The sequence below is a fragment of the Bombina bombina genome, chromosome 4, assembly GCF_027579735.1.
Source record: "Bombina bombina isolate aBomBom1 chromosome 4, aBomBom1.pri, whole genome shotgun sequence".
Classification (NCBI taxonomy): domain Eukaryota; kingdom Metazoa; phylum Chordata; class Amphibia; order Anura; family Bombinatoridae; genus Bombina; species Bombina bombina.
Genome location: NC_069502.1, coordinates 30,095,768 through 30,120,478, shown reverse-complemented (window position 1 = coordinate 30,120,478; position 24,711 = coordinate 30,095,768). Strand labels below are relative to the sequence as shown.

Genomic DNA, 24,711 nt, shown 5'->3' with positions numbered 1-24,711 from the left:
ACCAGTGAGTGGTCAGACCACACACAGGAGTGTATGGATGAAGTGACTATGTTTGGCAATAAGGTTTGGCTAAGAAAAATGTAGTCTAATCTCGAGTATGTTTTGTGGGCATGGGAGTAGAATGTATAGTCCGTTGTCTTACCGTATTTAGCTTCCCATGAGTCTAGGATATTATGTGTGGCTAGGGAATCCCTAATGGATTTCGCTATATTATTGTGCCTCTGTTGTTTATTAGTCACTTTGAGTCCTGGTCCTGTTTTGTGTGGGGTCAGGGATATATTAAAATCTCCAGCTAGAATAATCCTGGTCTGTGACCATTGGGTTAGTAGATGCGATATGTGTCTGAAAAAAGAGTCTTGCTTCTCATTAGGGGCATAGACATTACAAATAGTAACCGGAGTATTCTGTATAGTCCCTCTAACAATAAGATATCTGCCTTCCGGGTCTATTATAGTTTCCTCAGTGAGGAATTGAAGTGAATGATGAATTAAAATAGATACCCCCCTCTTTTTTGTGTCAGTAGTCGAATGATAGTGTATGGGAAATTGTTTGGACCAGTACTTAGGAATCACCTTTTCGATAAAATGGGTTTCTTGTAGCAATATGACCTCGGCTTTCATTCTAGTATATTGGGTAAGGGCAGTTCTACGTTTAACTTCCGAGTTCAGACCTCTCACATTGTGTGAGATTATTCTAAGTTTTTGGGTCATTACATAAAACTTACCCTCCCTGAGTCTATAGCGGGACCACCTTCCCTTCCTATCTATATATCTTGTACCACATAAATAAAAACAAAACAGAAACATTTTAAAAACCATACTTAGCATGATAAAGTAACATTTTAACTGCTGTAATACAAAAAGTATTGAGTGTCTGGGCCTAGCGCCCCCATGCACCCCATTCAAGCATAGTGCAATAACAACTTACCAAATAGGCAATAACAAACGTGCAATAAATATCAAACAAATAACCTATAATTCTTTGTGTGTAAATAATAGATAGGTAGCCTAAGATATTTAAGGTACCATCTACTCTTGTATAGCTGGCCTACTGATTTGGGCAACTTTTTTCTTTTTTTTTTTTTTTATCTTCCATAACAACATATCAGCTCATGTTTTCTCCCCCTCCCTCTAAACCATTATGTCCATAATGTCTTTGGGGGTTAGAGTTCCTGATTCAGGGCTTGCTCAGGCCCTTTGGCCACTGTTGCCGGCCTCAGCTGCCTATGTATCTAATACCAAGTCTCTCACTATACAGAGGGAGGAAGATAGCTGGCTCTGGCCTAAGGCTCACAGTTCAACAAGAGTCCCACCTGTGGAAAGAAGGGTCAGTACAGTACTTATCTGTGTAGGATCTCGTCCTGGTATCTGAAGAGTTTCTGTCCCTCTTCAAGTTTTTTGCTTCTTCTTAGTGACCTGTGACCAATTTCGAGTCTGGAGTGGGCGCTTGATGTATTCAGTTTCCCTTCCTCCCCTCGATGTGAGTCTGGGGATAGTCGGGGGGGAGTCCAGGCCAAGATGTTGGCATATTTCAGGTATAACCTTTGGGTCCTTATTGTAAAGGTCACCCCCGTTCTGACTGATGTTAAGGGCGAAAGGGAATCCCCAACGGTAGGGGATCTGGTTTTCTTCCTTAATATCTGTGTAAGTGGTCGCAAAGCACCCCTCTTCTGAAGTGTCTTCAGACATAGGTCCTGGAAAAACCTGGACCACGAGCCCTGGAACTTGAAGGTCGGGTTCTGTCCTCGAGGCTGCCAATATTGCCTCTTTTTCTCTGAAGCGGAACATTCGGACAATTACATCCCTTGGAGGGCATCCCCCTTGGGTTTTGCTCTCAGAGCCCTATGGGCCCTTTCCATCTGGAATAAATGATCTTCAGATTGCCCTGTTATGGCCTGGAAGAGCTGAGGTCAGATATCTTTCCAGATCACCAGGTGACAACAGATTCGGGGATCCCTTTCAGTCGGATGTTGCATCTGCGACTCCGGTTTTCCAGATCTTCCATCCGCTCTTGGATTGTATCTAGCTCTAATTGTTGTGAGGCCACTTGTTGGGATAGTGTAGAAACCTCGTCGAGTGTAGAAGTTTCGTTGTCTTCTAGTGTTGCTACCCTGTTGCCTAAGTCTTGGACCTCTTGTTTAATGTCAGCTAGACTGCTGGTGACAGACTGTTGCATAGTGTCCATCTTTTCCAGGAGCTTCTCAAAATTGGACGATATGTATTGTTTGGATACCAAGTGTTTTGATGTCTGCTTTAGTGACAGGTGTCAAGTCATCCATAATGGAGGTGCTATTGGTGTCCGAATCTGCTTCCTCCTCTGGGTCTTTAATTGAAGTCTCTATTTGCTTGTCACCCTTAGCTGGTTTAAAGAAAAGATTTGCAGTGGTCATTTTGCTTCCTGCAGCAGATTTGGGTGGTTTTCTTTGAGACATGTTAGAGGTAGATAGGGATGTTGTCTTAGCTAGGCTGGGGTTATTCCTTATGCTGTAGCAGGATAGGTCTACAATCAGTATTGGCGGTAATCTAGGGCAGGCAAGGAGGGAGCCTATCTCCTTCCTAGAAAGGATTAAAGTCTCAATTTATTTTCTGACTTCCAGCCCTGTGTAGAATGGCATCTGAGGGGTGATCGGTAGTGTGGCTAAGGGAGTAAAGATGTCTGTGCTCCCCTATGTTGTAGCATTTAATTGCCAGCTTCCATTTGTCCTGCAGCCCTAGATTTATGCATCCCTGTAGGGACTGTAGCTCATGATCTCACTATCCACCTTCCCCATATAAGGGATAGTCCTGCCCCGGCCAGGTGAGTGTTATCAGCGTAATATGCTTTGGGCTTCTGCTGTGGGTCTTATACAGTATATGGTTGCTACATGTCCCCCTATTTAGCCGGGTCTACCTGACTGTGCATGTCCTTTAACCCTCGGGGTTACCTGTGGTGACCGGGAGTTCAGGGCCTTTTCTCTATTGTGATCTCTCACTTGTTATGGCTCCCGTTGTCTTCTCCTCCATACCCCGCCTTTCAGTGTGAACTCACCCGGTCCGGAGTACAGTCCACAGCGCAAGTGCTGTCCTGGTAGGTTGCGGCAGAGGTCCGGTGTGGCAAACCTAGCCACTTCTGGACTATAACGTAAGAAAGGTTGTCTGTGACAGACCCTTCGGTCAGGACTGAAAGTGTTAACTTTATTTTCTAACCACAAGTGGCTGGCTCCAGCTACAATCTAATTAATGCTTAGCATTCTATTGTTTGATCACCCCCAGAGAGAAACGCCTAAGTGATAAGGAGAGTCCAAGAGTGTCCTGTGGTTGAAGTGTTTAAGTAATATAATCCTATTGTATCATGTCAAGGGCGCTTCTCCCTTTTATCTAATGTACAACATTCTTTCAACCCCCATCTGGGGGGGGGGGGGGGTCAAAAACCTGTATAAATCTGTGTGCTGCCTTCAAAATAAAGTGTTATCTGTTTTAAACCTGAAAACTTGGCTGGGTTGTGAATTGCTGATTCCCTATGCAGGACATTGTTCCCTGGTGTTAACCCCTTGGTATCCGGTTGGGTACCGTAACAATTGGTGGCAAGCGACGGAATGACCTTATCAGCCCAGAAGAGCAACTACACAAGCCAGTAACCTCAGGAAGAGGGGGATTACTACAATACTGACTAAGATGGAAGGAGTACCAAGGGGACCGAAGTGATGGAGATGGATTATTCTAAGCTAAAGAGACAAACGTAAAAGGAACTGCTAGAAGCCAGGGGAAAGATAGGCAGCAGCAAACCCAAGGCTATATTAATTGCTGAGCTGATGGAGGGAGACAGAGCTCGCAGCGCTACGCCTCCAGCAGCCATGGAGGAGACCCTATACCAGAGGGAAATGAGGACCAGGCTGGAATTTTTACCCCAACCTGTACCACGGATATGCTATCCGTGGTAATTGGCAGATGTGCAGGAGTACGTGATGGCACACAGTCCACGGAAATGCATCACCCGAGCAGAATCCATTTGGACGCACTCAGCAACCCAGTAAGACCCAAAATCCCATACCATGCATATTAAAATGTTTTGTGAGGAGAAGGATGAGATTGAGGGTATTTACAGGATTTTGAGAGACTGTGCGAGTTACATGATTTGGAGCAGTCCGTATGGGTTGCCGGTGCTAGCAGGCAAGCTAGCCGGTAGGGCAGCGGAAGCGTATCGCGCTGTACCCAGGGAGGACAGCAAGGATTACGCTAAAGTGAAGAGAGCGATCTTGGAAAGATATGCCATTACCTCAGAGGGCATACCGGCGCAAGTTTAGAGGCCTGCGCAAGCCAGAAAGAGATTCCCATGCAGAGTGGGCCCACAAGCTGGATCAAGCATCTCAGGGGTGGATACAGGCCAGCCAAGCTACCCACCATGGAAGAATTGCGACAACTGATGCTGTTGGAGCAATTCTTTAACGGCTTGTCCCCAGAAGCCCAAGAATGGGTGAGAGATCGAAAACCCCTCACCTTAACCGAAGCAGCCAGATTAGCAGACCAGCATTTTGATGCCAGGAAGGCACCATGGACTACAGCCTAACAACGGACGGGCTAATATACAATGCCACACCTGCAAGCAGTGGGGGACATATGGCACGTGAGTTGCACCCAAAATCGGAGCAGACAAGCTTGGAACCAGGTCAGACAGAACCTGGCCCCAAGGTCGGCTGCTCACCATTACCAAACGGAGCCAGCCGCTCATGAGGTGTTGAGCACCCAAGGCCGAGGAACCCCTGGGAATTCTGCATGAGGTGATGTCGGTCCAGGGACTTCGGGGGATTTCGGGAGCTACTTTAAACCCTGATAGCTCCCCATTTGGTGCCGGATACAGCACCCACTGCGGATCCGTGGCAGTACGAGGGGGCAGGGGGAGGCAGTATACCGATTGCCCACTGCTAGAGTGGAGTACAGACCCCCAGTCACCCCAGCAGCTGCCAGTTACCAACCCCCGGCGCACCGCTATACCACACGGCTCCGGCCACGAACTACCCTCAGAGAGCCCCGGTTCAATTCGCGGGGCTATCCACAACCTATTCGGTGCTTTGGATGTAAGCAACTAGGGCACAAAAGACCAGAGTGTCCCCTAAATGCAGCGAATCAAGCACAGTCCTGGAGAAGACCCGCTGGCGGAATCCCACATAATCCTCAGCCTGTGGCCCGCCTCTACGTAGCGGGCCACAGAATGCTGGGGCAGCCTACATGAAGCAGACCCCGTGCAAGCTGCCCACCGGAATAACCGGCAACGGGTTAAAGTGAATGGGAAGGAGGTCAGTTGTCTACGGGATACTGGTGCTACCAAGACCTTGCTGCAAGAGAACTTGGTGCCTGAGAAACAGCACACTGGAGGACACTGTGGCTGTGAGGGTAGCAGGGGGCACTGTGTTCCGCCTACCTGTTGCCAGGGTACATTTGGATTGGGGAGTGGGCGCTAGACTTGTGAATGTGGGGGTCAAGAAGGACTTACCTGCTGATGTTCTCCTTGGAAATGACTTGGGCCCCCCTTGGTTTCTGCCTATCTGTCCATGGATCCCGCTAATGTTAACCCTGTGACTACCCAAGCCCAGTCCCTCCGGGAAGAGACCGCTTCCATGTTTGGGGTGGGGGGCAGTACTGAGCCAAGTTGGTAGCAGATGGCGGAGAACACCCCGTAGCTTACTTGAGCCGAAAGTTGTTGCCCGCCCGGACATCCCCAAGCCGATCCGTTGGGAATCAGACTGTGTATGGCGGCTTGGTTCTGGGGGAGCATTGTGGCAAACCTAGCCACTTCTGGACTATAACGTAAGAAAGGTTGTCTTGTGGACAGACCCTCGGTTTTCGGGTCAGGACTGAAAGTGTTTAACTTTATTTTCTAACCACAAGGTGGCTGGCTCCAGCTACAATCTAATTAATGCTTAGCATTCTATTGTTTGATCACCCCCAGAGAGAAACGCCTAAGTGATAAGGAGAGTCAAGAGTGTCCTGTGGTTGAAGTGTTTAAGTAATAAATCCTATTGTATCATGTCAAGGGCGTCTTCTCCCTTTTATCTAATGTACAACATTCTTTCAACCCCCATCTGGGGGGGGGGGGGTCAAAAACCTGTATAATCTGTGTGCTGCCTTCAAATAAAGTGTTATTCTGTTTTAAACCCTGAAAACTGGCTGGGTTGTGATTGCTGATTCCCTATGCAGGACATTGTTCCCTGGTGTTAACCCTTGGTATCCGGTTGGTACCCGTTACATCCGGTATGTCATTCTAGGAGTCAGGCCTTCCTCGGTGGCTGTTAAAGATGGCGGCTGGTCTCCTACCCGGCTCAGCTCCGGGAGCGTGTAACAGCTAAAGCTGCCGTTTGTGTTTGTAGTCCGCAGTCGGATCTAGTGTGGGGAACCCAGCGTTCACTCCCCTCACTTATCTGCCTTTTAGTGGGTAATGGTGATCTATTTAGGTCATTAGATCACACTCTGTGCACGGAGCTGTTTGCCTTTGCGTCCTACATGGCGCTCCCTCAGGCTCCGCCTCGATATTTATAGTTAAAGTGGACATAAACAACTTGCAATTGATTAACAAATCAGCTCAATTTAAAAATCCTGCATTTTACTTGTCCTGTCTGCCTGATACAGTTAGGGGCAGATATGTAGCAGGGTCTAGGCTTGTGAAGTCTGCAGTATGCAGTGTTAAATTACAGATAGAAGGGAAAGATAAATAATGCAGTTGTTATATTATACATAATTAATTTATTTTATTACCTAAAGAGATAAGGAAAGGAAGTCTAATTGATAGCACAGGATAAAGATAAAAAAGTATATTACCAAGCTGCTTTACTCTGCTCTATTAAAGGGACATGAAACCCAATTTATTTCATGATTCAGATAGAGACTACATTTCTAAACAATTTTCTTATTTTCTTCTATTATCTAATCTGTTTCATTCTCTCTGTATCATTTGCTGAAGGAGCAGCATTGCACTAATGGTTTCTAACTGAACATATGGGTGAACCAATCACAATCTATAAATATATGCAGCCACCAATCAACAGCTAGAACCTAGGTTTTCTGCTGCTCCTGAACTTGCCTAGATAAACCTTTTAGCAAAGGATAACAAGAGAAGGAAGCAGATTAAATAATAGAAGTAAACTAGAAAGTTGTTGAAAATTGTATTCTCTATCGGAATCATGAAAAGAAAAAATGTGGGTTTCCATGTCCCTTTAAACCTTTTAAATTAAAATCAAACTAGTGTTTTATTTCCCTTTAAATCTAAAATGCATCCAAACATACGTTTTACTTTTTTCCTTTTATCTTTTGCTTTTCTGATGTGGAAAAATGTGCAGAAACAGCCTTGAATAAACCCCATGATACCTATATATTCCTTATATTTGTGTGTGTTTATAAATTTTTGTTTTGCCCAGATTTAGTTCAGCACAGCAGTGTGATTGGTCAGAAAGGAACCAAAGCAAATAAACTCACTTGCACAGCTGTGCTTTTGCGCAGGAACTCTGATGAGCTGGAAGGTGACTCAACATTAGCAAAAAGCTGAATATTTAGCTTTTCTAAAAAACATGCAGTAAAGAAACATATCCTCAACTCTTCGGCACTGCAGCTTTTTGTGATAGCTAAGGGGTTAAACGTGTTATCTTGAGTTGAGCTCTGGGACATTTTATTTATGTTGGAGGATTAAAGATTGTAACATAAGGGATTGATATCTCACCTGGGAAAGGCATCTTTCCATAAGTCATTATCTCAACAAGCAAGACACCGAAAGACCAAACGTCAGACTTATGGGAGTATTTCTGAAACTTAAAAACTTCTGGTGCCATCCACTTCATGGGAATCCTGGTATCTGTACATAATGATGAAATGTGAGTAAGAGCCATCACTGGTGTATACTCTACTCTGTGTCACTTCAGCATGAAAACAATATACTCCCACTAATTGTACCATAGAAAACATAGCTTCATCATTGTAACCAATCATGATTTTGAATAGGGTGGCAGGTCAAAGGTTGAATCCCTCCCCAACTCTTCTGATTGGTTAATGACATTGTTTAGAGACCTGTATGGTACAAATTAGTTGAATATTATCCAGTCAATTAAATGGTTCAGCTACGGAATGCATTATTTGTTTTATATAAACCTGTTATCATGACTTGCATATGGTGTCTTTTAAGAATTTGACATGTTAATTAATTAACCTTACAAACCATCCTTTGATCTGATTTTTTTTTTTAATATATATATATATCTGATCTGAGGACGGGGGAGACCCCGAAAACGTTTATCAATAACGGCTTTATGTAAACGGAGAGTGCCTTCTTTAATGTGCGAATATTTGATTGTTTGGAAGCGCACCCCGGCAGCTGGATGTGAAAAGAGTGCTGGCTCCCTGCTTCTGTGTATATGTATATATATATATATATATATATATCAAAACATAGTGACAGCACTTCCTTCCACAGTTCAAATCCTTTATTGGGCTAGGTGGGCACGAAATGTAGCTATTTTTTAATCTGTATTGAAGCTGTGTTACACCAATAAAGTATCTGAATTGTACATGTAGAGGGAAGCAGGAACCCTGTGAGCGACCTGCACCATAACATATGTTGAAGACATTCAGGGCAAATACTTGAGTGCTGTGCCTATTAAGGAGGTATATGTACATATATATAATATAATATAAAATATAAATATATATATATATACACACGCTCACACACGTAGAAAAATCCTTTATCCAAACTGCTTGGGCCGGGAAAAGGTTTGGATATGGGAATAATTTGGATTTTGGAATATTTGCATCTGTAAAATGGGACAGTTTGGAGAGGGGATGGAAACAAGTTTAAACAAAAAGTATCTTATGTCATTTTCACAATATTTACATGTCATAATACAGTTTATATGCAACCTAAAGGTAATTTATATCATATTAATACCTTTGTATACATAATACCATCAGAAAGATAGTATAGATCTGTAGTTAGAAAGGTAATATTTGTTGTTTTAAATAAAATATATACTATCATTTGCATTTTATAACACAAAAAGCAAAGACAAAAGGGAACAATAGTAAAGTTCTTGTTAATTTTATTTAAAAATATTGATTAAAAAGTTTGGATTTTGGAATTATGAACTATAAATATTAAATAGTTAACCAGTAGCTAAAGGTGTTGAATAAAACATTACCTGCTGTTATCTGGATGGATGTATTACTATCCATGAAACGAGCCAAACCAAAATCTCCGATCTACAGGACATCATGGCTGACAGAAGGATATTTTCTGCTCGGAGGTCCCGGTGAACACAATTATGCTTCTCCATATAATCCATTCCTTGAGAAATCTGATTGGGACAACATGAGACAGCCTGATTTGTCACATTCACTGAGCAGCTGGGCAGGGCAGAAATATGGATACCCATTGTTTAAGTGGTTATGTAGCCAAGACTGCCTATGGCTGCCATTCTAATCAATCCCAATGTCTGTGCAAAACCACTGCATATAAGTGATCATGGCTTAGCTGTCTAAAGCATTTCAATCCAGAAGGCTTTATGTTTGGAGTAGGATGACAATGCTAAAATTATGTAAATGATATAGCAGAAGCATCTGATTAAATGTGATTAAACTAATAGAAATTTGTCTTTAAAAATAGGTTTCTTTTACAGGGTAATTTCCAAATGTTCATGGACACAAAATATAATTTATGCTTACCTGATATAAAAAATAAATAATGGTGGTGAGAGTCCATGAGCATTTTTTCTGGGGAATTCAGCTCCAGGCCACTAGGGGGAGGAAAAAAGATCCAAAACTCCAATAAGCCCATAAAAACACCATCTCACCTCAGTGGTAAACCATTCTGAAGCATAGCCAAGTAGCCAAGAAGAAGAAAGGTAGGAAAGGGCAAGAGCAAGTAAAAAGGAGCTGGATAAATAGAGGGTGCCACTAAAATCTAGTAAACAAATTGGGCAGGTCTATGTGGTCCTCTCACCACTAAGAAATTGTATTCCATCAGGTAAGTCCACAAGCCATTATTCCTGGGAGTAATGAGGGCAGGACAAAAATAATGGTTAATTATATATAGCTTTAAATCAAATGTCCGGAAGCTACTTCTTAAATGACTTTCCTACCAAAAGCAACTACAGAAAAGCAAATAGAATAAAAAGGAAGAATCAGCACCCATAATTGTGCTCAAACATGCAGCCTTCAGCTTATAAAGCAGGAACGCTCCCTGGTAGACAACACTGGTAGGGACCAGTAGCTGCCTTGCAAATGAGATCAACAGAAACCTAATTTTAAAAAGCCCAGGAAAAAGAAACTGTTCTAGTAGAATAAGCAGTTTAATGTTTACGAAGGAAGCCAACCATGTTTATGAATCAATAGCTTCAATGAGGAAGCCAACAAAACGTTTGTCATGTGACCTCTAAAACCAGAAAAAAATAACAAACAAACAAGAGGATTGCCTAAAATCCTAAGTAGCTTTCAAATAGAATTGCAAAGCCTTAACACCACCCAAAATATGAAGAAACTGAAGAATTCAAGGTATTGTAAAAGAGTGTCAGCTAAAACCATACTTCACACACCAATAAATAAAAAGTCTTCCCAACCAACTTTGTTGCAGGATTATGGGCCTGAATCAAAGCGTCAAATTTGATAAAAGTAAACAGCCCTTGAGACAGAAGGTGATGGGGCAGATTAGGAGGTCACAGAGGACACCTGGACATCTGCACTAGATCTGCAAACCAAGTTCTGTGAAGCCAAGCTGGAGCAATCAGATTTACTGATGATACTTCCTGCTTGATCCACGCTATCACTCTGGGTAACAGAACAAGAGATGAAAAGATGTAAGCCAGACAAAACAACCAAGGAGCTACTATAGCAACCACAATCTCTGCATGAGCTTCCCTGAACCTCTCACAATATCTGGGGAGCTTGCTGTTCAACCATGAAGCATTAGATTTATTTCTGGAAGACCTAATCAATCCACAGTCTGATAGACAACTTCTAGATTAACTCCCGAAACTGAACAGTGATTAGTCTCTGCCCAGAATATAATTTAGGACACCTCCCTAATCACTAGAGAACAGCAAGTTCCCTCTTTATGATAGAAGAAATCCACCACTCTGATTGGAAACACAGATAAGTTTATTTTCAACAAAGGCTTTGAAGATTTCATGGAGTTCCAAAACATTTATAGGTACCCTCTCCTCTCAAGGACACCAAACTCCCTGCACTTTCAGAGACCCCAAGACTACATCTCAACCTGAAAGACTTGTGTTAGTTAAGATTATAGTCCAATTTGGATGAACAAACAATGTCCCTAGGACAATGTACTGAAGATTTATCCACCAAAAAACCTGGACTTGTCTTGCTTAGAAATCCAGAAAGATTTTCTGAGAATGCTGAGTATGATCCCTGCATCACTAACTAAGCTGAAAAAAAGCCTCATGTGAAACAGAGCCAATGGAATAGCCTCTTATGCTGTTATCTTCATGCAAAGAACTACGAAGGGAAAAAGAACTGAAGAATAGAATAAGCAGTAACTTCAGTCTCCAATGGCCTGTAGAAGATAGTCTCATAGAAACTGAGTCTATGACAGCTTGGAATATAATCCTGGTAAGAGAAGAGAGAGAATTCTTTGGAAAATTGATTCCCGAAAGATGCTCTTGATCCATCTAAAAACTGCACTGATAAGCAATCAACCAAAAAGTAAAGGCTGCAGCAACACAAGTAATACTAATTGCTGACCTAAAAAAGGAAAGCCATTTGCTGAAGAGCCTTCCTATAAAAAGAGTCCAGCTTCCTATCCATATTTTTTTTTATAAAAGCACTATCCTTAAAGGGATACTGAACCCAAATTCTTTCTTTCATGATTCAGATAGAGCATGCAATAATTTTAAGCAACTTTCTAATTTACTCCTGATATAAAATTTTCTTCGTTTTTCTTGCTATGTTTATTTGAAAAAGAAGGCATCTAAGCTAAGGAGCGACCAATTTTTGGTTTAGTACCCCCGACAGCACTTGTTTATTGGTAGGTGAATTTATCCATCAATCAACAAGAACAACACAAAATTGGCCAGCTTCTAAACTTACATTCTTGCTTTTCAAATAAAGATACCAAGAGAATTAAGAAAATTTGATAATAGGAGTAAATTAGAAAGTTGCCTAAAATTGCATGCGCTATCTGAAACACGAAAGAAAAAATTTGTGTTCAGTGTCCATTTAAGAGGAAAAGTAGTATGTTTAGCTAAAGTGGAAATAGCCCTGTCTACTTTAGGGATAGTTTTCCAAAGCTCTATCGGCTAGATTTAGAGTTCTGCGGCCAAAGGGGTGCATTAGCTACGCATGCTTTTTTCCCCCCGCACCTTTTAAATACCGATGGTATTTAGAGTTCACAGAAGGGCTGCGTTAGGCTCCAAAAAAGGGAGCGTACAGCATATTTACCGCCACTTCAACTCTCGATACCAGCGGTGCTTACGGACGCGGCCAGCTTCAAAAACGTGCTCGTGCACGATTCCCCCATAGGAAACAATGGGACAGTTTGAGCTGAAAAAAAACCTAACACCTGCAAAAAAGCAGCGTTCAGCTCTTAACGCAGCCCCATTGTTTCCTATGGGGAAACACTTCCTAAGTCTGCACCTAACACCCTAACATGTACCCCGAGTCTAAACACCCCTAACCTTACACTTATTAACCCCTAATCTGCCGCCCCCGCTATCGCTGACCCCTGCATATTATTATTAACCCCTAATCTGCCGCTCCGTACACCGCCGCAACCTACATTATCCCTATGTACCCCTAATCTGCTGCCCCTAACACCGCCGACCCCTATATTATATTTATTAACCCCTAATCTGCCGCCCCCGCTATCGCTGACCCCTGCATATTATTATTAACCCCTAATCTGCCGCTCCGAACACCGCCGCAACCTACATTATCCCTATGTACCCCTAATCTGCTGCCCCTAACACCGCCGATCCCTATATTATATTTATTAACCCCTAATCTGCCGCCCCCGCTATCGCTATCGCTGACCCCTGCATATTATTAATCCCTAATCTGCCGGGGCATGCCCTAAAGAATTCAGCTCTTTTGCCTGTAAAAAAAAACATACAACACCCCCCCCCCAACATTACAACCCACCACCCACATACCCCTAATCTAACCCAACCCCCCCTTAAATAAACCTAACACTAAGCCCCTGAAGATCTCCCTTCCTTGTCTTCACCACACCGGGTCCCGATCTGTCCAGAAGAGCCTCCGAAATATTCATCCAAGCCCAAGCGGGGGCTGAAGAGTGACGTCCATCCTCCAGCTGAAGTTTGGATCCAAGCGGCGGCTAAAGAATTCCATCTTTGGGCAGAAGTCTTCATACTATCCGGGCAGAAGAGTCGATCTGGACCGGCAAACATCTTCATCCAAGCCGCATCTTCTCTGTTTTTCCAGCCAATGACGACCGGCTCCATCTTGAAGACCTCCGGCGCGGATCCATCCTCTTCTTGCGACGTCCTAAGTACGAATGAAGGTTCCTTTAAATGACGGTCATCCAAGATGGCGTCCCTCTAATTCCCGATTGGCTGATAGATTTCTATAAGCCAATCGGAATTAAGATAGGAAAATTCTGATTGGCTTATGGAATCAGCCAATCAGAATCAAGTTCAATCCGATTGGCTGATCCGATCAGCCATCAGATTGAGCTCGCATTCTATTGGCTGTTTCGGTATCAGCCAATCGGATATGAACTTGATTCTGATTGGCTGATTCCATCAGCCAATCAGAATTTTTCCTACCTTAATTCCGATTGGCTGATAGAATCCTATCAGCCAATCGGAATTAGAGGGACGCCATCTTGGATGACGTCATTTAAAGGAACCTTCATTCGGACTTAGGACATCGCAAGAAGAGGATGGATCCGCGCCGGAGGTCTTCAAGATGGAGCCGGTCGTCATCGGATGGGAAAAACAGAGAAGATGCGGCTTGGATGAAGATGTTTGCCGGTCCGGATCGACTCTTCTGCCCGGATAGGATGAAGACCTTCTGCCCGAAGATGAATTCTTTAGCCGCCGCTTGGATCCAAACGTCAGCCGGAGTATGGACGTCACTCTTCAGCCCCCGCTTGGGCTTGGATGAAGATTTCGGAGGCTCTTCTGGACAGATCTGACCCGGTGTGGTGAAGACAAGGTAGGGAGATCTTCAGGGGTTTAGTGTTAGGTTTATTTAAGGGGGGGTTTGGGTTAGATTAGGGGTATGTGGGTGGTGGGTTGTAATGTTGGGGGGGTATTGGTATGTTTTTTTTTACAGGCAAAAGAGCTTGAATTCTTTGGGGCATGCCCCGCAAAGGGGCCCTTTTCAGGGCTGTGTAAGGTAAAAGAGCTTTCTATTTTAATTTTAGAATAGGGTAGGGCATTTTTTTATTTGGGGTGTCTTTGTTTTTTTATTAGGGGGCTTAGAGTAGGTGTAATAGTTTAAAAATTGTTGTAATATTTTTCTAATGTTTGTAAATATTTTTTTATTTTTTGTAACATTTCTTTTTTATTTTTTTGTACTTTAGTTAGTTTATTCATTGGTATTTATTTGTAGGTATTGTATTTAAATAATTTATTGATAGTGTAGAGTTTAGGGTTTAATTGTAGGTAATTGTAGGTATTTTAATTAATTTTATTTATTGATAGTGTAGTGTTAGGTTTAATTGTAGGTAATTGTAGGTATTTTATTTAATTTTATTTATTGATAGTGTAGTGTTAGGTTTAATTGTAACTTAGGTTAGGATTTATTTTACAGGTAATTTTGTAATTATTTTAACTAGGTAGCTATTAAATAGTTATTAACTATTTTAATAGCTATTGTACCTGGTTAAAATAATTAAAAGTTGCTTAAAATAAATATTAATCCTAAAATAGCTACAATATAATTATCATTTATATTGTAGCTATATTAGGATTTATTTTACAGGTAAGTATTTAGCTTTAAATAGGAATATTTATTTAATAATAGTTAATTTATTTCGTTAGATTTAAATTATATTTAAGTTAGGGGGGTGTTAGGGTTATGGGTTAGACTTAGCTTTAGGGGTTAATACATTTATTATAGTACGGTGGTGGTCCGGTCGGGCAGATTAGGGGTTAATAATTGTAGGTTAGTGGAGGCGACGTTGGGGGGCGGCAGATTAGGGGTTAATAAATATAATATAGGGGTCGGCTGTGTTAGGGGCAGCAGATTAGGGGGTACATAGGTATAATGTAGGTTGCGGCGGTGTACGGAGCGGCAGATTAGGGGGTTAAAAAAAATATGCAGGTGTCAGCGATAGCGGGGGGTGGCAGATTAGGGGTTAATAAATATTATGTAGGTGTCGGTGGTATTAGGGGCAGCAGATAGGGGTACATAGGAGATACCGTAGGTTGGCGGCGGTGTACGGAGCGGCAGATTAGGGGTTAAAAAATTTTAATAGAGTGGCGCGCGATGTGGGGGGGCCATCGGTTTAGGGTACATAGGTAGTTTATGGGTGTTAGTGTACTTTAGAGCACAGTAGTGTAAGAGGCTTTATAAACGGTGTTTAGCCCAGAAAGGCTCTTAACTACTGACTTTTTCTGCGGCTGGAGTTTTGTCGTTAGATTTCTAACGCTCACTCTTCAGCCACGACTCTAAATACCAGCGTTAGAAAGATCCATTGAAAAGATAGGATACACAATTGACGTAAGGGATCTGCGGTATGGAAAAGTCGCGGCTGCAAAGTGAGCGTTAGACCATTCCTGACTGACTCTAAATACCAGCGGTAGCCCAAAACCAGCGTTAGGAGCCTCTAACGCTGGTTTGACGGCTAACGCCAAACTCTAAATCTGCCATATGTTAGAAGCTGGTAAAGAAAACTCCATTTTAAAGCTGGATTAAATGGGATCCAGGCTTAGAAGACCCCTCTTTATGTTTAAAAAAACAAATCCAATTGCTTAAAAGACCTTTCCCAGAAACCTTAGATCCTCGATCAGGTCAAAACCAGAAAGAGGATGATTCTGTATCGTAGATGTTGAAAATTTAAAAAAAATGTAAGCTTACATTCCTGCTTTTTCAAATAAAGATACCAAGAGAACTGAGAACATTTGATAATAGGAGTAAAATTAGAAAGTGTTTCAGATCACATGCTCTCTGTCAATATCATCATTCCAAGCTTTTATAAAATCAGAGTCATTTGTGTCAAATGTGGGGTACTTATTTACTCTTACCCCCTTGGGACAATGCATAATTCAATCTATTTATATCATAGACCAAATGTTCCCCTTGTAGTTTTATTTTTCTGATTTTAAGCTTCTCCATATCATCAAAAAGTTTCTCCCAGTGAGGAGTATGCTTTGTCAGTTGAAAAAATCCTCGAGAGCTCTGTATCCGGTTCACCCCAGTCTCTATCAGTTGTAAAGAAAAATACAGTAATGCTTCTGATCGTCCATTGCAAGATAGCCCTGCATGCTAGGTACTGAACCCCTCAGCGCGTGCCTGAAGCGCTTAAATAAATACCAAAACAGAGAGGGGATGAGGGGACCACAAAACTAAGCAAATGAATACTAAAATCGTCCCGTCTCACAACAGCATCAATATAGGTATGGTGCAACAGGAACAACTCGGACAGTCTTTTTCTTAAGTGATCGGAGTTACTAGTGGTGTGGGGTATAATATAGGCAATGCGATACAGTCTCACCTCTATTGCTTAGACTCCAAGACTTGGGAAACCAATCATATCCTAGAGGGGAAGGACCGCCTTGCTGATACATCGGCGTACTATTCTTTATCGCTCCAGGACCCTTCGATATTCCCACACATATACACTGCTGCCGCAGTCCAGCCGGAACTTTTACAGAGGTAACTGTGTACCTATGCCCACCAGGGGCGTGTCCCAAGGCTGCACAGAACAATCCTCCAAACATCGTAACAGACGTAATAAAACCTGGGTAATATCCTATCTCCTACGGTCTTGCCAAAATCAGTCTCACAAGGGAGTGCCTGGCTTAGTAGCAAGGGCTCCTACAGATGTGGGAAGCTCAGATGTGGAGCATGTGATTATATAATTATGTCAGATCATTTTCGTTCCTCAGTGACCGGTAAATCCTTTGAAATCAATTTCTGCCTCAATTGCTACCTTTGTTATCTATTGTATAACCTGTACGGTATGTGGCAAGCAATACATTGGGCTCACCACCAGGGATATTAGAACTAGGATTATAGAACACCTGTCCACCATCAGAGTGGGCAAGGCTACTACTACTGTGGTGCATCATTTTGCTCAGATTCACATAAAAGACCTAACCTGTTTCTCCTGGTAGCCCATTGACATGGTATGTAGATCAAAGAGGGGGTGATCAGGAAGTAGCATTATCCAAGAGAGAGATGCTATGGATTTTTAAGATGGAAACCAGAGTTCCAAAAGGACTGAACTCTGAGTTCGATCTTATAAATTATTGGGAATAGTCCATTACTTCTAATTCCGCCTTCGCTCCCCTTTTCCTCTTCTTCTCTCTTCTCATTCCCTACCTCTCTCCAATCTAGTGCATATGCCTCCCAGTCTTATTATAAAGGCTGATGGATCACACACACATATATATATATATATATATATATATGTTTACCCCTTTGTTTCCCCCCTGATTCGGGTATAGTGGAATCATATTGCATTAGATAGGTAGTAGTATTATGTTGCCATACAATAATATTTATATATCCTTAAATATAGACATTCTAGTAGGGATTACCAATGCAGTTAATTGCCTCATGTATATCTATGTACCTTTGTGATGTGCTTACATATGTTGCACATACATATTTAAGTATGTGGTATGCTCCCTATTTACTTGTCTGTCCATCTGTGTGTATGCGCATGTGCGGGGAGTTTAACTTAATTCAACTTAACTTGATAAGCACAGTGCATTCATATACTGTGGTGCAAAGCTACCCTTGAGCTTATTATATTTGACCTACCACACATGCGCTTACTCACACAATAAAACAATAAAACACATTAGCACTACGGTGGTGGTGTAATAAAATCATACAGACTTATAATTATATTTATTTACATATTAGCAGCTAGAAATAGGGTCTGTTATCAATTGATCAGTGATACAAGCTATGGGCTATGGGTTTCTTGTGACTAGTCTATTTAATAAATATTAACGTGTACATATGCATTTTTTAAATAGCTACAAATCTTGTCATATTGTTCACATGTTTCATTGCTTTGTATCAGATACAATATCAAATATATTTTTTCAAGTTGTACGGCTCTTCCCCCCAGGATGTATGGGGTTAAAATCTACTCTGGGCGTGTTGTTTTACAATGTGTCGTTTTAACCAATGGTGTTGTTTCAATTATGTATATAATGCACACCTGTGGCTGGCTTCAGTATGCTATGATTACGGCTATGCCGAAACACGTAAGCCTTGCCAGCCAGAGGTGCCCCATCTCTGCTTGTTAAATTATCTGCATGTCCTATTTTATTAAACCAATAAAGGTTAAGTTTTATATTTTATACTAACGCTTTTCAACAGATACAAGTCTCACAGGTTGGGGAGCTGTCTGGGGGTCTCTGACAACACAAGGAGTTTGGAATCCTCAAGAGGCGAGGTTACCAATATTTTTGAACTCCGTGCTATTTCAGGGCTTTTCAGGCTTGTCCTCTATTAAAGAGAGAATCATTCATTCGTTTTCAGACAGACAATATCACAACTTTGGCATATGTCAATCATCAAGGGAGGACTCGCAGTCCTTAGCGATGAAAGAAGTATCTCGGATACTTTCTTGGGTGGAATCCAACTCCTGTCTAATTTCTGAGATACATATCCTAGGTGTAAACAATTGGGAAGCGGATTATCTCAGTCATCAGTCTTTACATCCAGGGGGAGTGGTCTCTCCATCAAGATGTATTTTGTCAGATTGTACAGATGTGGGGTCTCCCGAAATTGATCTGATGGCTTCCCATCTAAACAAGAAGCTTCCCAGGTACCTTTCCAGGTCTAGGGATCCTCAGGCGGAGATGGTTGGTGCGTTAGCAGTTCCTTGGTTTTACCAACCTGCTTACATTTTTCCGCCTCTAGTTCTTCTTCCAAGGGTGATCTCCAAGATCATATTGGAACAATTTCATGTGTTTCTGATAGCACCAGCATGGCCTTACAGATTTTAGTATGCATGCAGATCTTGTCCGGATCTCCAGTTGCCAAACTTGGCCACTTCCTTTAAGGCCAGACCTCCTGTCTCAAGGGCCGTTTTTCTATCCAGAATCTCAAATTGCTAACTTGAAGTTATGGAAATTGAACGCTTAGTGCTTAGTCATAGAGGTTTTCTCTGACTCAGTGATTAATACTATGCTACAGGCTCGTAAGTCTGTTTCAAAGAAGAAAAACCTATATTTCATGGTGTTTTTCTCATAAATTCTCTTGGCATTCTTTTAGGATTCCTAGAATTTTACAGTTCTTCAGGATTTGGATAAAGGTTTGTCTGCAAGTACCTTGAAGGGACAAATCTCTGCTAAAATTCCTGATATTCACTGTTTTGTTCAGGCTTTGGTTCGTATTAAGCCTGTTGCTAATGCTAAATCAATCTCTCCTCCTTGGAGTCTTAATTTGGTTTTGAAGGCTTTGCAGGCTCCTCCGTTTGAGCCTATGCATTCTTTGGATATTAAACTAATTTCTTGGAAAGTTTTGTTTCTTTTGGCTATCTCTTCAGCTAGAAGAGTTTCCGAATTGTCTGCTCTCTCTTGTGAGTCTCCTTTTCTGATTTTCCATCAGGATAAGTCTGTTTTGCGGACTTCGTTTAAATTTCTTCCTAAGGTTGTGAATTCTAACAATATTAGTAGCGAAATTGTTGTTCCTTCCTTGTGTCCTAATCCTAAGAATACTCTTGAAAGATCTTTGCATTCTTTGGATGTTGTAAGAGCTTTGAAATATTATGTCGAAACTACTAAAGATTTCAGGAAGACTTCTAGTCTATTTTTTTTTTTCTGGTCCTAGGAAAGGTCAGAAAGCCTCTGCCATTTCTTTGGCATCTTGGTTAAAGCTTTTGATTCGCAAGGCTTTTCTAGAGGCGGGACAGTCTCCGGCTCAGAGAATTACAGCTCATTCTACTAGATCAGTTGCCACTTCTTGGGCTTTTAAGAATGAAGCTTCGGTTGATCAGATTTGCAAAGCAGCAACTTGGTCTTCTTTGCATACATTTACTAAATTTTACCATTTTGATGTATTTGCTAATTTTGAAGCAGTCATTGGTAGAAAAGTTCTTCAGGGAGCTGTCTCAGTTTGATTCTTCTGCTTATGATTTAAGTTTTTTCTTGAAATTTATGTGAAATTTATAAGAAAGACTTAGCTATTTCCGCTGAAAATCCACAAAAAAATAAAATGTTTTTATTTTATCCCTCCCTCCCCACTCTTCTGTGGACTCCCACATCTTGGGTATTTCTATCCCATACGTTACTAGCTCATGGACTCTTGCCAATTACATGAAAGAAAACATAATTTATGTAAGAACTTACCTGATAAATTAATTTCTTTCATATTGGCAAGAGTTCATGAGGCCTACCCTTTTTATGGTGGTTATGATTTTTGTATAAAAAGCACAATTTTATTTCCAGTTCCTCTTTTTGTATGCTTTTTTACTCCTTATTTTTTCACTCCACTACTTGGTTATTCGTTAAACTGAATTGTGGGTGTGGTGAGGGGTGTATTTATAGGCATTAAGAGGTTTGGGAAACTTTGCCCCCTCCTGGTAGGATTGTATATCCCATACGTCACTAGCTCATGGACTCTTGCCAATATGAAAGAAATGAATTTATCAGGTAAGTTCTTACATAAATTATGTTTTTAATTGTTTCTTGGCTGAATGTACATTGGTGGTATTAACTGTGAGCTGTAAAGCTTTAACATATTTGGTAGGGTTGGGCGAATGTTTTGCAACATTCGAAAAATGAAACAAAATTTAACAAATTCGTTCATTTGTATCAATTTACTAAATTCCCTACCACATTAGAAACATAGAATTTAACGGTAGATAAGAACCAAAAGGCCCATCAAGTCTACCCATATTACATGTTACTGTTTCCTTAGGATAGCTTATGCATGACCCATTAAGTCTACACATATTACATGTTACTGTTTCCTTAGGATAGTCTTATGTATGTCCCATCAAGTCTACCCATATTACATGTTACTGTTTCCTTAGGATAGCCTTATGCATGACCCATCAAGTCTACACATATTACATGTTACTGTTTCCTTAGGATAGTCTTATGCATGTCCCATCAAGTCTACCCATATTACATGTTACTTTTTCCTTAGGATAGCCTTATGCATGTCCCATCAAGTCTACCCATATTACATGTTACTTTTTCCTTAGGATAGCCTTATGCATGTCCCATCAGTCTACACATATTACATGTTACTTTTTCCTTAGGATAGCCTTATGCATGTCCCAGGCATTTTTAAATTCCTTTACAGGCTTTGTGTTTACCACCTCAAATGGAAGTTTATTCCATGAATCCACCACCCTTTCTGTAAAAAAATGCTTCCTTAAATTTCTCCTGAATCTGCTACCCTCTAACTTTAGATTGTGACCTCCCTTGTTTTGGCATTTTATTTTTTTGTGAAAAATGCCTTTCAGCTTCTATTTTATTAAGTCCCTTCATATATTTGAAGGTTTCTATCATGTCACCTCTTTCCCTTCTATCCTCTAAACTATACATATTTAGATCATAGAGTCTTTCTTTGTACGTTTTATATTTTAGACCATGTACCATTTAGTAGCCCTCCTTTGGACAGCTTCTAGTTTATTTATATCTTTCTGAAGATACGGTCTCCAGAACTGTACACAGTATTCTAGATTTGGTCTAACTAATGATCTGTAAAGTGGCATAAGGACCTTGCTATTTCTGCTACTAAAACCTCTTCCAATGCAACCAAGCATTTGACTGGCCTTGCTGGCTGCACTGCGGCATTGTGTACCACATTTAAAATCATCTGAAATAATAATTCCCAAATCCCTTTCTTCTTTAATTACAGTCAGTAATGTACCATTGAGACTATAATTTGCCTTTGGGTTTTTGGATCCTATATGCATAATTTTGCTCTTGGTAATATTAAATGTCAGATCCCATTTATTTGACCAGTCCTCTAGTTTTTTTAATATCACAGGTTCATTTGATCAACCCCTCCTGGAACCTCTACCCTGTTACAATTTTTTGTATCATCAGCAAACAAGCAAACCTTCCCATTAAAGGACAGTCTACACCAGAATTGTTATTGTTTCAAAATAAAGATAATCCCCTTTATTACCCATTCCCTAGTTTTGCACAACCAACACAGTTATATAAATACACTTTTACCCTCTGTGATTACCTTGTATCTAATCCTCTCCAAACTGTCCCCTTATTCAGTTCTTTTGATAGACATCCATTTTAGCCAATCAGAGCTGGCTCACCTGAACTCCACGTGCGTGAGCACAGTGTTATCTATATAACACACATGAACTAACACCTTCTAGTGGTGAAAACTGTCAAAATGCCCTGAGAGAAGAGGCGGCCTTCAAGGGCTTAGAAATTTCCATATGAACCTCCTAGGTTTAGCTTTCAACTAAGAATACCAAGAGAACCAAGCAAAATTGGTGATAAAAGTACATTTGAAAATAGTTTAGAACTACATTCTTTATCTGAATCACGCAAGTTTATTTTGGACTAGACCTTCCCTTTAAGCCCACTTCCAATATCAGTGAATTTCTTTGTGTTTGTTGAATCAAATGCTATATTAGAAATTTTTGAATGCGTATATTCAATCTAATTATTTACATTTGTAAAAGAAAGTGACATTTGAAAACCTGAAATAACAGCCTATTACATCATTTTAATGGATTTTAATTTTTTAATTCTTATCAATATTTGATTGTCCAAAACAAATTCCACATGACTTTTTCTTCTACCAAACGAATGACACTTTCCGCACATTCGCCCATCACCAATATTGGTCTTGTGTGAAGTGAAACACCCAGATTACATACTATTGCATATTACAACTGCACAAAAGTTTCATAAGGTGTCTAGAAAGTTTGTCATTTTTATAGAAAAATTAGCACCTTGTAGTATGTTGTTTAGCAACTGTAAAAAGATGGTATCAAAGAATTGTTTTGTACTTTCAACCTTCACCTGTGATTGACTCAGCCACAGTATGTACTGAACAAATATCCACCAGACTCTTATGGGTAATATATTTTCTACATGATTTGAGCCCTTATAAAAAAAATTTTTTAAAGTGATGATAAACTCACTTAAGTTAATTTACATACGGCTAGATTACGAGTTTTGCATTAGCCTTAAAAAGCAGCGTTGAGAGGTCCCAATGCTGCTTTTTAACGCCCGCTGGTATTACGAGTCTGGCAGGTACAGGTGTACCGCTCACTTTTCTTCCGCGACTCGAGCATACTGCAAATCCCCTTACGTCAATTGCGTATCCTATCTTTTTAATGGGATTTGCCTAACGCCAGTATTACAAGTGTTGAAGAAGTGAGCGGTAGACCCTCTCCTGTCAAGGACTCCTACCGCATTTAAAAGTCAGTAGTTAAGAGTTTTATGGGCTAAAGCCGTAACATAAAACTCTTAACTAAACTGCTACAAAGTACACTAACACCCATAAACTAAATATTAACCCCTAAAACGAGCCGCCCCCCCCCACATCGAAAACACTCAAATAAAGTTTTTAACCCTTAATCTGCCGACCGGACATCGCCGCCACTGTAATAAATATATTAACCCCTAAACCGCCGTACTCCCCGCCTCGCAAACATTAGTTAAATTTTATTAACCCCTAATCTGCCGTCTCTAACATCGCTGACACCTATCTACATTTATTAACCCCTAATCTGCCGCCCCGTCGCTGCTACTATATTAAATTTATTAACCCCTAAACCTAAGTCTATCCCCCCCTAATTTAAATATAATTTAAATGAAACAAAATAAAATTACTACAATTAAATAAATTAATCCTATTTAAAATTAAATACTTACCTATAAAATAAACCCTACGATAGCTACAATATAACTAATAGTTACATTGTCGCTAGCTTAGGGTTTATATTTATTTTACAGGCAACTTTGTATTTATTTTAACTAGGTACAATAGTTATTAAATCGTTATTAAAGATTTAATAGCTACCTAGTTAAAATAGTACAAATTAACCTGTAAAATAAATCCTAACCTAAATTACAATTATACCTAACACTACACTATCACTAAATAAATTACCTAAACTAACTACAATTAACTACAATTAAATTAAATAAACTAAAGTACAAAAAAAACAAACACTAAATTACAGAAAATAATAAAATAATTACAAGTTTTTTAAACTTATTACACCTAATCTAATCCCCCTAAAAAAAATAAAAAAGCCCCCCAAAATAATAAAATTCCCTACCCTATACTAAATTACAAATAGCCCTTAAAAGGGCTTTTTGCAGGGCATTGCCCCAAAGTAATCAGCTCTTTTACCTGTAAAAAAAAAAGACAATACCCCCCAACATTAAAACCCACCACCCACACACCCAACCCTACTCTAAAACCCACCCAATCCCCCCTTAATAAAACCTAACACTACCCCTTGAAGATCACCTTACCTTGAGACATCTTCACCCAGCTGGGCACAAGTGGACCTCCAGAGGGGCAGAAGTCTTCATCCGATCCGGGCAGAAGAGGTCCTCCAAGAGGCAGAAGTCTTTATCCAGACGGC

The 24,711-nt window shown here is 40.7% G+C and overlaps 1 protein-coding gene across 1 annotated transcript in view; it reads right to left on the bottom strand.

The window, feature by feature from the left end:
• LOC128656815 (tyrosine-protein kinase SRK3-like) overlaps positions 1-24,711 on the bottom strand; it is a 93,473-nt gene that overhangs the window by 8,139 nt on the left and 60,623 nt on the right. Inside the window, 3 exon segments of the mRNA XM_053710979.1 lie at positions 7,687-7,818; positions 9,158-9,220; positions 9,223-9,313. Coding sequence (XP_053566954.1) covers positions 7,687-7,818; positions 9,158-9,220; positions 9,223-9,313 — 286 coding nt within the window.